At 56.9% G+C, this 12,129-nt stretch overlaps 1 protein-coding gene across 25 annotated transcripts in view; it reads left to right on the top strand.

Moving 5' to 3' along the window:
• Positions 1 to 12,129, top strand: part of LOC106033340 (ankyrin repeat and fibronectin type-III domain-containing protein 1-like) — a 213,237-nt gene that overhangs the window by 159,777 nt on the left and 41,331 nt on the right. Inside the window, exon 1 of one of the 25 annotated variants that reach the window (XM_066977706.1) lies at positions 7,348 to 7,974. The exons of the other annotated variants lie outside the window; for them this stretch is intronic. Coding sequence (XP_066833807.1) covers positions 7,838 to 7,974 — 137 coding nt within the window. The 5' untranslated portion in view covers positions 7,348 to 7,837. Of the gene's footprint in view, positions 1 to 7,347; positions 7,975 to 12,129 lie in introns of those variants that run through there. 25 annotated transcript variants of the gene reach the window in all.

Raw genomic sequence — 12,129 nt, 5'->3', positions numbered from 1 at the left:
ATGGGGTGGGAGGACCGTGGTGGGGGGCTCCACACCCAGACCCGAGGGCAGAGGCCCCCTTCTCTGCCCGTGCCCACATGGAGCCTAACCAATATCCCAGCCCGAGGGAGCGGGGACGAGGAGCTGCTCGGCTTCAGCCCCGCTGGACGGAAGGAGGAGCGGCTGGGGCTGGAGGAGCCCACGGTGCCCAGCTCCAGCAGAACTAAGTTTAGGGTTTAGTTGTTTCTGTGCAGCTTTTAATGTGTTAAGTGCGATTGCAATGCAGGCTCTTGCTGTGCTGGTTGTCATAGAAACTTGAAGGGCTTTTTTCTCCTATCCCCCCAGCCCCTTTCTTTAAACCAAAGCTGTATTTTTTAATTTTTTTTCTTTTTTTTTTTGTAATTTCACCTCCAGTCCAATTAAAAACCTGCTTGGCCCTGACTCCCCGTCTCCAGCACTGGCGTCTTTACGTTGTGCTTCCTTTGTCCCGTCCTGTGCAGTCCCGTGAGCTGAGCGCTCTCCTGGTGCTGCCAAGTTGGCTTCTGGGGGCTTGGAGCCGGTCCTCACACTGTGCCCCCCTTTTCCCCCGGGGTAAACGTGGAGGAAACATTCCCTGAGGGTGAACAAAAGGACTTGCTGGGTCAGCCTAGGAGTGGGCACCCAGGAGGAGAAGGACAGCGCGTCCAGCTTGGAGAGATGCCGGGAAGGGGGATGCTGAGGGGCCGAGGAGCCGTGGCCAGGGCCACAGGGTGGCCGGGTGCTGGGGGTCCCTGATCCGGTGGTGGGGGCACTGAAAAGATCGAAGCTGGGGCTGTGCTGTCTCTTTCTGGGTGGAGGGCACGAGACCAGCGCAGGAGCCACCTATGCACCAGCTGCAGCCCTTCCGCATTCGCTACGCTCGGCATTAATCATGGAAAGGGAATCAGGCGTAGGAAGACGGGCATTTTTTAACAAAATAACCAAGCCTGTGTTCTCCGAGCAGGAGAGCAAAGTGTTTGCGGCAGTGAGTCAACGCGGAGATGCTCTTGGCATGGGAGGGCTCCCACCCACCCGCAGCAGCCTGCGCAGCTGGGAGGGAGAAGTGGCCGCGGTCTTCCCCGCACCGCTCGGTGCGCTGCTGTTCCTCCGGGTGCTGCGAGAGCCCTTCCTACGTGCCCTGCTGCTGGCAGGAGCCCTGCACGGGGGACTCCTCACAGCCCTGGGGCTCCCAACCTCGTCCTCCAGGAGCCAGCACCCGCCTGGTGCTCGGCACCTTCCCGTGTCCTCATGGGGACCCTCCAGAGCTGCTCCCTCCGGGGTCACCTGGCTCAGAGCTCCAGGGCCCCACTGGGCTTCACTGGCATGGGTTTGGTGGGGAAGGGACTGTCAGATTCACAGGGTTTGGGCTGCAGATGCTGCCCACACGCTCCTCTGTGAGCTGAGAAGGCTGTGGTTGGCCTCCGAGGGGCATCCAACCCTCCAGGCTTCTCAGAGAGGTACCCGGTCCTGACCCGAAACTCGTTTCAGCTTGTTGGCTCTGTGTCTCTGCTGGATAGGGGTGGTTGGCACCTGCTGTTTTCTCCTCTGAAATGCACTCTGGTTTGGGGGGGAGGGGGGCAGAATTTCTGTCGATAAACTGAATGTAGCTCAAATCTTTCGAAGCAGGACGTTTTTCCAGCCTTTGGATCAATTTTGTGACTCATCCCTTCAGCCTGTCTGGTTTTCAGTGTCCCATTTTAAACACGGGCACCTTAATTGCACGAGCGTTTCGCTATCAGTCTCAGCAGCGTTATATATATATATAACTCTCCTCTCCCCCAAGAACCGCATCAGCTCTTTTCATCACAGCATCACATTAGGGCCTTGTGCTGAGTTGTTCACCCGTGGTGACCCTTGAGCCTTCCTGGAGTCTCTCTCCCATCTGGGACACAGCCCCTGCTCACAAATGCGGCCGGGAATTCGTCCTCGTAGGTGTGCGGTGGCGCTGGGCAGCTCCCTCGTACACGGGGTTTGAATGGGCTCCACATTACCAAGCAACCCTCATTTCACTCTCTCCTCATCAATATTTACTGTTACATCAATCTTTCTGTCACCTGCTAATTTTTTGAGCAAGGATTTTGTATTTTCTTCTTGATCATTGGTGAAATTATCGACTAGCGCGCTCCCCGTGGAGCCTCGCTGAAAACACCTCGCTAACGATTCCCCGTTGACGACTTCTGTTTGAGACCTGTCAGCCGGCTCTTAATCTGTTTAATGTGCTTTATGGATACTGTATAGTACTATCTGTTAAAATCTGAGTGTCATGAAGCACTTAGAGCTCTGACTGCGCAGACATAATGTACACAGCGCCTTTTTCAACTCAGCCTGTATTCACTAAAGAATGAAATCAGGTTCATTTGACAAGATCTCTTTCCCACAAAGACCTGCTGACTGACTTTAATTATAACTTGCATCCTTTAATTATTTCTTAATTTAATTCCAGATGAGCCCTGGCTTCTGGGTCTCACATCTGACCATGTAGTAGTTAACTAGGTCACCCCTACTGCTGGTATTGCTGCGGCGGAGCCATTTGCCATCTGGCTGCGGCAGCCTGAGCCCTGCTCAGCGCCAGCCAAGTGCCCAGAAAGCTCTCCTGGGCTGCTGGAGCATCCCCACGCAGGCTGTCTGCGCTGACTGCTGGTGGTGCTGGCCTTCGGAGATGTCGCTGAGGTTACCGATGGGTTAGAAAAGCTTCTGCTCTCCTCCGAAGTGCCTTATTCTCCATTTTTCCCCCAAATACAGGATAAGTATTTATTGGCTGTGTTTGCTTTTTCTGTATCATTATCAGCAGTGCTACCGCCTCTGCCTAAAAATGGAGCAGTTGAGAAAACTTGTTGGGCTCCAAAGAGCAGATGTGCAGAGCCTGTCCCAGCCATGCATTTTCCCCTGCTGTCTTTAGTTTTCCTTATCAGGTTTCTACACGTTGTAATCTTCCATTTAGATTGACCACTCTTTGTTGTGTATTCCATTTCCACTCTGAGCCTTCATTTAGCAAACAGGGTTTTTAAGTCACTTGCTCATTTTCCTAACTGCAAAATTGGGCTTTACAGACGTTCAATAAAGCCCACTTAGAGAATTCTTTTTTTTTTTCATTCTATTTTTTCAAAGCTTTTCTTTGCCGTCGGTTTCTCCCATCTCCTGCCTTGTGAAAATAGCTGTTTTGCAGTGCTGAGCGTGCACAGCTCTGCTGCCACCATCCTCTTGTTGGTCCACACGGAGAGCTGCCAGCCTCGGCTGTGTCTCTGGGCAGCCAGTGACTGCTTGACCCTCTGTTGACTGCCGTGCCTTTCAGATTGAGAAGTTATCCTCTGGAGTGTTTAGAAATGCACATGGTGTTTTGCTGCTGGCTCTGTGAGTCTCCTAGCATGTGACTTGCAAACCCGCTACTTCTTGCTGTCCGCTGAGAAAATGCATTTAAGGCTGAACTCGTGCAGCCCTGTGTCGGCTCAGGTATGCAGCGCTGTGTCTTTCCTCGATCCTTGGTGAAAAGGTGCATCTATATTTCTTCACGTACTAGTAAAAGATCTGTAATTCTAGAGAAAAAAACAGCACATATCATATATATGCACTGTCCTTCTCTACCCTGGTCACCCCTCCTGTGCAAAGGTTTCTGTCTCCTGACCGCGTGAATTCACTGTAGCAGGTTTCAGCGGTGTCAAGAGCGTGAAATTTCTGTCCATGAGTGAAAATTTCCAGTTCCTCGTTCTCCTTACTCACCCTCACTGCCCCACACCATGTCAAGAGCATGTGCTGGTGGCACGGCAACTTGCTGCCTTGCCTGTCAGCAAAGCACGAGCACGATTTCTGGTGCTTTTCTGGCAGGGAAGGGAGGAAGAAAAGGAACAACCAGATTGTTCTGGCTTTTTATTCAAATATACTCTCCTGGTATTTTCTCTCCATGCTTTCACCTGCGGTGCCAGATAGACAGCTGGGCCACAGAGTGACGAGAAATTAGATCAGCCAGCACTCCCTTCAAAAGCTTGTCCTCACCTAAGCCATTGCACAACCAGCCTGGCTTGTGTCTGAGCGGTTCCTTGGAGTGTGACAGCACAGGAGGTGTTCTTGGGCTCGCCTGCCAGAGACGCTGTTCTGCGGGAGAGCGTTTTCGTGCTCCTGAGCCTGGCAAGCAGAATCTCCTGGGACAGCACCTTCCAAGCCCATCCGTGCTCTCCAAGCCTTCACGTTGTCTCCAGCTCGGTGACCTCCTTCCTCGCTCCGGTAGCGACGGGGTGCGGAGCGCGGCGCTCACTGCAGCCCCGGAGCTCCAAGAGAACCAAAGGCAAGAGTTGCCCACGGCGGTGGAAATGACAGTGTTGGCCTTGAAAGCAGTCAGGTTTCAGGTTTCTGTCAACTGCAGCGTGGTGCTTCTGGTGGTGTGGTTTGCTCTGGGAAGATGAGGGATAATCAGGCTGAGTATGCTGATTTACTTGGGCTGCGCTGAGCAGACTATGGGGAGACATGTAGATAGCACTAATTTGCTCAGGGAACAGTGTGTCTAAGGACATTAAAGGAGGAAAATATGTTGTCTTTGCTGCTTCCTAACAGCAGCGTGCGCAAAGGTGAGATCTAAGGCTTGGAGTTTTCCCACAGGTTTTTGTCATTAACGAAGCCAGGAGGCAGACCAGCACGCTGACTCCCACGGGATGCAGAGTGGGAAGGCAAGAGGGCACGGGTGCTTGGATGTCTCTTCTAGCTTGGGGCACCATGTAAAAGGCACCACCTCCAGCATCGCTATCCAGCTCCTGGGGAAACGAATCCCACTTGGGAAGTGCCCAGTCTCTCCCCTGACTGCAGAGGGAGCCCGGACGGCTGGCTTGGACAAATCTCTGCCGCCTGTCCTGCCACTGGTGGCTTCTGACACGTCCAGAAGATGCAGCTGAAGGTAGGGGGAGCCTATAGTAATTGCTGAAGAAATACTGGATAGTTCTATTTGAACCTAATTAAAGACCTGACTGAATCAAGCTGTGGCCAGCACAGGTTGACTCTGCTGGGGATCCCTTTGTGTTCAGTGGGGCTGTGCTCGGGGCCCGTTGTCCCTGCCTGGCTGGTCTCAACCCACACCGTTGCATCTGCGCCCACCACCAAAGCCATGAGGAAATGGCTCCATGCCCTGGGCAAATGGAAACGCCTGCAGTGCATCGAGGAGAATGAGGTAAAGGAGGCGGCAAAATGAACCCTAGCCCCCCCCCCCCCAACCGGCGCAATGTACGATTTTATATTTAAAAATAGAAAAGTCAAGCCTTCACAAAGCTTGAATGCCTCAAGAAAGCCTCTGGAGGTGACAGGTCTCAAGCAGGGGCTGTTACAGGTTTTTCTTTGTGGTGGGAGATAGGAAAGAAAAAGCATCCAGCGAGGGACAGCTCAGCTGTGCTCATTCTCCCCTCGTGTCAGGGATGCTTTGTTTTCCAGAAGCGCTTATTATTCATGCCGCTGTCTCATTAGACAGCTGAAGCACAGCTCGGGGCGCATCCAGGCACAGGCCGTACCGCAGCGGTGCAGTGGCTCGGACGGGGCTCTGCGCCCACAGCCCAGCACCGCCCCGGCAGCGGGGTTGTTGTCGCTTCCCCGCCGTGTTCCTCTCTTGTCCCTCTTCTAATGGCAAGTTCTGTCCCAGGGTCCCAGGCCACCAGTGGGTGGGCTTACCAGTGCTCATCCCGAGGGTCCTTGCTCCGTTTTCGGCTCTCAGAAGCCGCCGTCTTTCTGAAGGTGCAGCTCTTGTGCTGCCGTTCCAGATGTTTTGCCCTCTCCCAGATGTTTCCAGTGAGTCCCCCTGCCTGTGCACGGCATCCCGCCATCCGCAGGAGCCAGGCTGCGCTGGAGCCTTGTCCTGCAGCGACAGGGCTTAGATTTGCCAGTCCCAAGCCCACCGGGTCTCTGCGGGGATGAGGAGGTCCCTGCTCCCTGTCTGCCTTTCCTCACCCAGCACCACCGGGAGTCCAGGTCCCCTCCGCCTGCTTCCCGACTGCCTTTTCTCACTGCTGTCAATTGCCAGCTTCACAAGCGAGGATCCTGTGGGGTCCCACCGGGGGGGGTTTCACCCTCAGCACCCCCAGCGGCACGGCACAGTGGGGGTTTTGCTGGCGGTGGTGCGGCCGCAACCGGCAGCCAGGGGTGGCCGGAGCCATCGGGGCTGTCGGCACCAGGGACTGCTGCGTCCCCGCGTGCCTCGCCGCTCCGAGACCTGTTGGGCTCTGCAAGTGAACGCGAAGCCCTAAATACACAAAGGCCACGCTGAAACCCGCACCCCGGCCCAGACATCGGGGGTGTCATTTTTGATTTCCCAAACACAGAGAGAGCCCTTTCAGCCCGGCCTGCTCAGACACTGCATCTTTAATGCCCGAGCACCCAGCATGTTTCCACTCCCCTCACATGCATCAATCAGGTCTCGGTGAGGCTCTGAAAGAGCCAGTTTGTTAAACAAACACACTTAGTGCAAAAAGTTTATTCCAGTTAATTAGAACTTCATTGCAATGGAAACAAATTACCCAGCTGTCATCTGCCAAGCCAAACAGTAACAGGGCAGAGGGGGTCCCGGCCAGGCGGGAGACAAACAGCCATCTCAGGCAACCTTATTTATGTCCTTTTTATGCATTTTGGTATTTATTTGGACATTCCTGAGCAGGAGAGCTGGGTTAGCGCCGAGCCACACGCCCCGGCACTTGCACAGCATCGGCCGGCACCGGCTGCAGGTTCCCGGTGCTGCCCGGGGCCGGTGCCCGTGGCTGCGAGCACGTCCCCGTGGCTGCTCCAGGGATGCAGGAGAAGCGCCAGGCATATGGGCGATGGGGGACACGGGGTCCCCAGCCGGGCCGCAAGGGCCAGGAGGAGCAGGGAGCAGGAGCAGCAGGGAGCAGGAGCAGCAGGGCTGGGCGCTGGGCGGCTCCACACCGCCGGGCTGGGTGCTGCTGGCTCCCGGCGTGCGGAAGTGACAGATAAACCCGCGGGATTAGCAGCGGGTAGCGTTGCAGGAGACCAGCGTCCCCTTCCTGGAGCATTAGTCACCCGAACCTGACGCCGGGGGCGGTGCGGGGGGGACTTGGTGGCCAAAGTCATCGAGTTACCTCCCCGCCGGCTCCGGTGCCCCTCTCCCAGGTGGCCTGTCCTTGCCTCGCGTCCCTCCAGCCCTGCGCTTCTTCGCCAACAGCCCGGCTGTGCTGGGCGTGCAGGGGCCCACCGTGGCCGAGGATGTCCCCCACCGGCCCCGCAGCCCGGCAGGCTGGGGGAGAACAGGGTCCCCCCACCACCCCGGGGGGGTCTCCTCCTGCGGGCCCCGGGGATGTGCAGGGCGGCAGCAGGCACCAGGGTGGGTGCTTGAATTTCTGTGTGCGCCTGGTGGGTGAAGCCCAGGCCCTTGCCCGCTCCTCATCTACTACGTTCGCATCTAGGGCAGAGTTTTCTGGTCCTGTGAAGCCCTGAAATTCCCATTTGAGTTTCACATTGTGAGCGAGTTGCCATCCGCAGCCTTTTATGCACTTTCCAAGAATGTTTCTGTTGCCGTATAGCTGTGAGATCACCGTGGCCTGAGCTCCTATGTTTCTGTCTGCAATGGCACATGTTCAGGGGGATGGAAAGCCTGGATCAGGGCACGCATCCTTGGAGGGGCCTGGAAAGGGGAGGATAGCTGAAGGGAACACGGACAGCTGCAGGGATGAGTCCCGAGACCGGCCTGATCTCATCCGAGGGATGTGGGAAAGATGGTGACCAGCACTGGGAAGGACAGATTTGGCTTTGACTTTGGAGCTTGGAAGGGAGCGGAGGAAGGATCGAGGAGTTTGGCATGAGCATCCTGGTTCCTAGGAGCCGGCTGGCCTGTCTTGAGAGGTAACTGGAAAACACAGAGATGAAAAGCAGCAAGGAACCCCGCAGACACGCCTGCCTGCCCGAGAGCTGGGTGCTGCGTGCGGGTAGCCACCAGGACCTCGGAGACATGTTTGCCGCTTCTTCCAGACGGGGCAGCGGGGTCTGTCTGTGCCGCAGGTGAGGCCCGAGGTCGCTGCTGTCCCCCCCCAGCACTGCCCTGGTGTCCCGCAGCCCTGACGTCCCGCGGCCCTGCACCGCAGCCGGGCAGCGCCAGTGCGCGGGGTGCCACGCGTCTCCCTCCTCCAGCTGACAGCCCTCTATTATTAGGGATCCTGGTTTTCTGTTTCTACACTGACTTGTTGTCAGGGCTTATTTTTAGCTCCGTTGGTGCCTTGCAGATCCCTCAAGGGATTCTTCCTTTCCCTTTCCCTCCTACAGGGTTGTTTGTGGTGCTGAGCCGCCGGCAGGAGCGTTGGGCACCGGCCGCTGGCGCTGCCTTGCCCGTCGGGCTCGTCACCGTCCCGGCACTGCCCGAGGCCGCTGGCTTGGCACAGTGCGAGCGCCCGGAGCCACCCTGCTCCTCGGGGGCTGCCAACCACCCGGCGCTGCCACAGGTGCCCGCACCCACAGCACAGAAATCCCATTGCTCCTCTCAGCACTGCCCTCCCCGAGAGCTCTCTCTTTTCACTGCCTGGTGAAAAAACTCACATCGGTGTCAGTGCATCGGCTGCGTGGAAACAACACCGAATATGACACAAAACGCAGCTTCTACCCCCCCACCCCCCCCAGCTCTGCAGCCAGGTCAGATGGAAATTTTTAAGCGTTTTAAAGCTGTGCGTAGAGTAATTCAAAACAAGTCTCGAGTATGTTTTGGACTCTGGCAGAGCTGTCGTCGTCGTCTTGCTTCACCCGCTGGCTGTGCTGGACAAGGGCTCACTTTGAGCCTACCCTTCTGCCAAGGGGGGAATGTTTTCATTCCTAATTTAGCGCATCCGTCCCGCCGGGGTCCAGCCCCTGTCTCCCGCGGAGCCCGCGCAGCGCTGGGAGCCCGGGGGCTCCCCGCAGCGCCGGTACCTGTCACCACGACCGTCAGGGCTGTGCTAACATTTTGGTTAGAAAACCTGCCTCTCTTTGGACTTAGCCTCCTTTCGCTTGTCCTGGGTTTGCGCTCGGTGGGGGATGTGTGAAGGCACAGCTTGTGCTCTGTTTTTTCCAGGATTTTTGTTATTTTGTAGAGAAGGGTGAGTTTGCTTATTTTTAAACACCTAAAATATAGGTTGACATTCAGTATGGGCTTGCTGTTTTTCTAGGGGAGAGGCAGCACTGGGAGGTCCTGTTCAGGTTAGGGTTTGGTGGTGTCAGCTCCATCGCCATGGCCCCCAGTCCAGAAAAGTGCATTTTCATGAAGCATTGGTCTCCCCGGGCCACCCTTACCCTGCGAGATAGGCACACGATTAGGTGCTTTGTTGGACCCAGTCCTGTAAAAGCAGAGTCCCTTCGGCAGCTGAGGGAACCCAAACTGATGATCCAAGCCAGCCTGAAAGCTGCTTGCAAGGCCCCAAGAGTTAGGCCCTCGAGCAGTGGCAGGGCCCGAGCGCTGTGGGGTCAGCCCCCAGGGGCAGGCACCGCGGCCGCGCGGACCCCCAGCGGTGTCTGCAGCGGTGCCCTCGCTGCGGGTGGTGGCCGTGGGTCACAGCGCCGCCGCTCAGCATCACGTAGGGGTGCTCCCTGTCCTCGTCACTCTGCGGCTGGCCGAGCCCATGGCTGGGATTCACAGAGGCACCGCGGGTTCCTCCACGAAGAGCCTGATCTCAGACGGCTCACTCCCGACAAGCTGCTGCTGGGACCCAGGGGTTTCGCGTGCGGTCCCCTCTGCTGTACGGTGCTTGGGCCACAGCTGGTTTTTCCTTCTGTTCTCCCACTTGTTTTGCTTCAGGTCTCACCGCAGCGTTTCTAGGGTTGAAGTTGTCATTGAGGTTTTCTGATCTTTATTTTTGTAATGCTCATTAGCACAGTTCCTATCAAAGAACAGCACGTTCCCTCCCTGTCCTCGTTTTCCCCGTGGTTAATAACCCTTTGCTGCTTTGGCTCATTTTGAAAAAGAGACGGTAGCTTTGGGAATGACTCCTGGTGTAACGGATGGACGTCAGCGTTTTCAACCTGATCTTTAGAGCAGCGTTAATTCAAAGAGAGGCTCAGTTAAATGACTGCGTTTCAGGCTGCAGAAGGTGCGTTATGTGTCTGGGGAGTGCTGAGCCAACCTGTATCAAACCCTGGCAGCGCGCGCGCGCGTTCCTCGGAGCTATTGAAGGAGGCTCTGAATCCATATGGCTGCTTTTCCCTTCGGAAACAGGCTGTGACAGCAGCCTCATTCTCTCCTGCTCCCTCACCGAGGCTCTGCTCTGGAGATGGCCGTTTTCTGCCTCGCGCCCAGGCTTGCGTTGTCGTGAAGACACAGCGGGGTCATGCAGTGCTGGCGATCACACAACAAGACCTGGGAGCTGGAGGAGAAACCGAGGCACCTAGACATGAGCTCACAGGTGAGGCCATGGGGTGCCGTAGCCCAGAGTGTGCCCTCGGGATTTTGCAGTGCTCAGAGGAAGCTGTCGTGCTGCAGCCTGGCCTGGAGGAGGGCCCCGTCCCGCTCGGGGAGCACATTTCCCACGGAGCCCAGCAGGTCTCCCAGCCCTGCAGCAGCCTGGCTGTGCTGCGGCACGTTGCTCCCTTGGATAGCTGGCTTTTAGCTCCCACCGTGCTCGCTCCGAATCGTGGCGCTTGCTCCTCCTCGGCCCTCTGGCTGCGGGTGCCTCTTGCCCTCCCTCCCTCCTGGGTCCCTTGTGCCCCAGCCGCCAACGAGCTCTCCTCTTGCTTGGCTGCAGAAACGTGCTCAGCATCCCAGAAATGCGGGCTTTCATGTGGGAGCCAATAGTCACACAGCCTCCGTCCAGAAACCATCATTATCGGCTGCTTTCTTTTTTCTTGGTTTCTTTGAACTACAGCTCCCAGGATGCCTGAAGATATGCAGACATCCGAAGACAGTGGTTTCCCATAAACTTTTGGGGTTTCATGCTTTGCCGGCAGGAATGTTTTTATTGCATTGCAAAGCCCTTCAAGTCCCTCAAACCTCTGTGGCGCTTCCCTGCCGTGGGGAGGAGACGGGGGCTGGAGGCTGCCACCGGCGGCATGCCAAGGGCTCTTCTCTTGTGCTTTTTTCTCCTCTCCCCCTCTTGGTCCATTCTCTGAGAGGGACCTTTGTAAATCCTCATCATGCTTTTTGGAGAGGACCTTTGCACTGGGAAGAAGCTTGGATGGGCTACAGTTTGCCTGCAGGGACACGTTTCCTGTTCCCCCATCCCTGGTGGTTTTGGGGCCATTAAGCACTCCTGGCCACGATCTCAGTACCGGGCAGAGCGCCGGGAGAGTGCCTCGGTCTGGGTGGTGAGGGGGTCTCACTGGACTGGGAAGACCTGGGGATGCAGGGAGTAGTGTGAGCAGAGAACAGCGTGCTTTGATGCACCAGCACAAAAGAGGCCAGCGAGCTGGGCTTTGAATAGTGACATGCTCACAAGAGCTGGTGGAAAAATTGGAGAGGGAAATTTTGGTTGAGATGTGGTTGTAACTGTGACCTGGTGGGTCCGGGGCTCACCGCATCTTCCACAGCCCTGGTGCAGATCTGCCAACGAACCAGGCTGTGCAGGAGTCCCACACGTGAGCCCGCAGCTCAGCACCCTCCCACTGCCCATCCTGGGATTGGGATCCATTAGGTGGGCCCAACTGGCGGCCCTGGTGACTGCTCACCTGCTGCAGGAGACGAGGTGCAGAGAGCAGCCCCCCGACTCCACCATGCTGCTTGGCCCTCCCCACGGCATCCTGCATGAGCGTGCCCGCACGCACCAGCACACCTATGTGCACGAGTGCGCCCATGTGCACCAGCGTGCCCACGTGCCCCAGTACACCTACATGCACCAGCACGCCCACGTGCACCAGCACACCTATGTGCACCAGTGCGCCCACGTGCCTGTGCAGCTCCTGGCACCTGCCCACCCACCGGACGGTGGGCGATGGCGTCAGGCAGTGTGGTCCACCAGAGGTTGATGCCCATCCAAAAAGGAAAACCGTGGAGGCCCTGCGGCCAGCTCGCGTTAACCACATCACTCCTCTCCTGCACTTGGAAAACCCTGGTGGACGGGAAGCCCAGAATAACAAGCTTTTCCATTCCTGCGCGGAGCATTGGATGCAGGGCCATGTAAAACAAGGGTTGGCTCCAGCGTGAGTGCCGCCTTTAGACTAAACAATAGCAGGTCCCCCCAGGGCAGTCTGTCCCCCACAGAG

The sequence above is a fragment of the Anser cygnoides genome, chromosome 15 (assembly GCF_040182565.1).
Source record: "Anser cygnoides isolate HZ-2024a breed goose chromosome 15, Taihu_goose_T2T_genome, whole genome shotgun sequence".
NCBI lineage: Eukaryota > Metazoa > Chordata > Aves > Anseriformes > Anatidae > Anser > Anser cygnoides.
The sequence above is the reverse complement of the archived record's forward strand: the minus strand, read 5'-3'. Positions and strand labels throughout refer to the sequence as shown.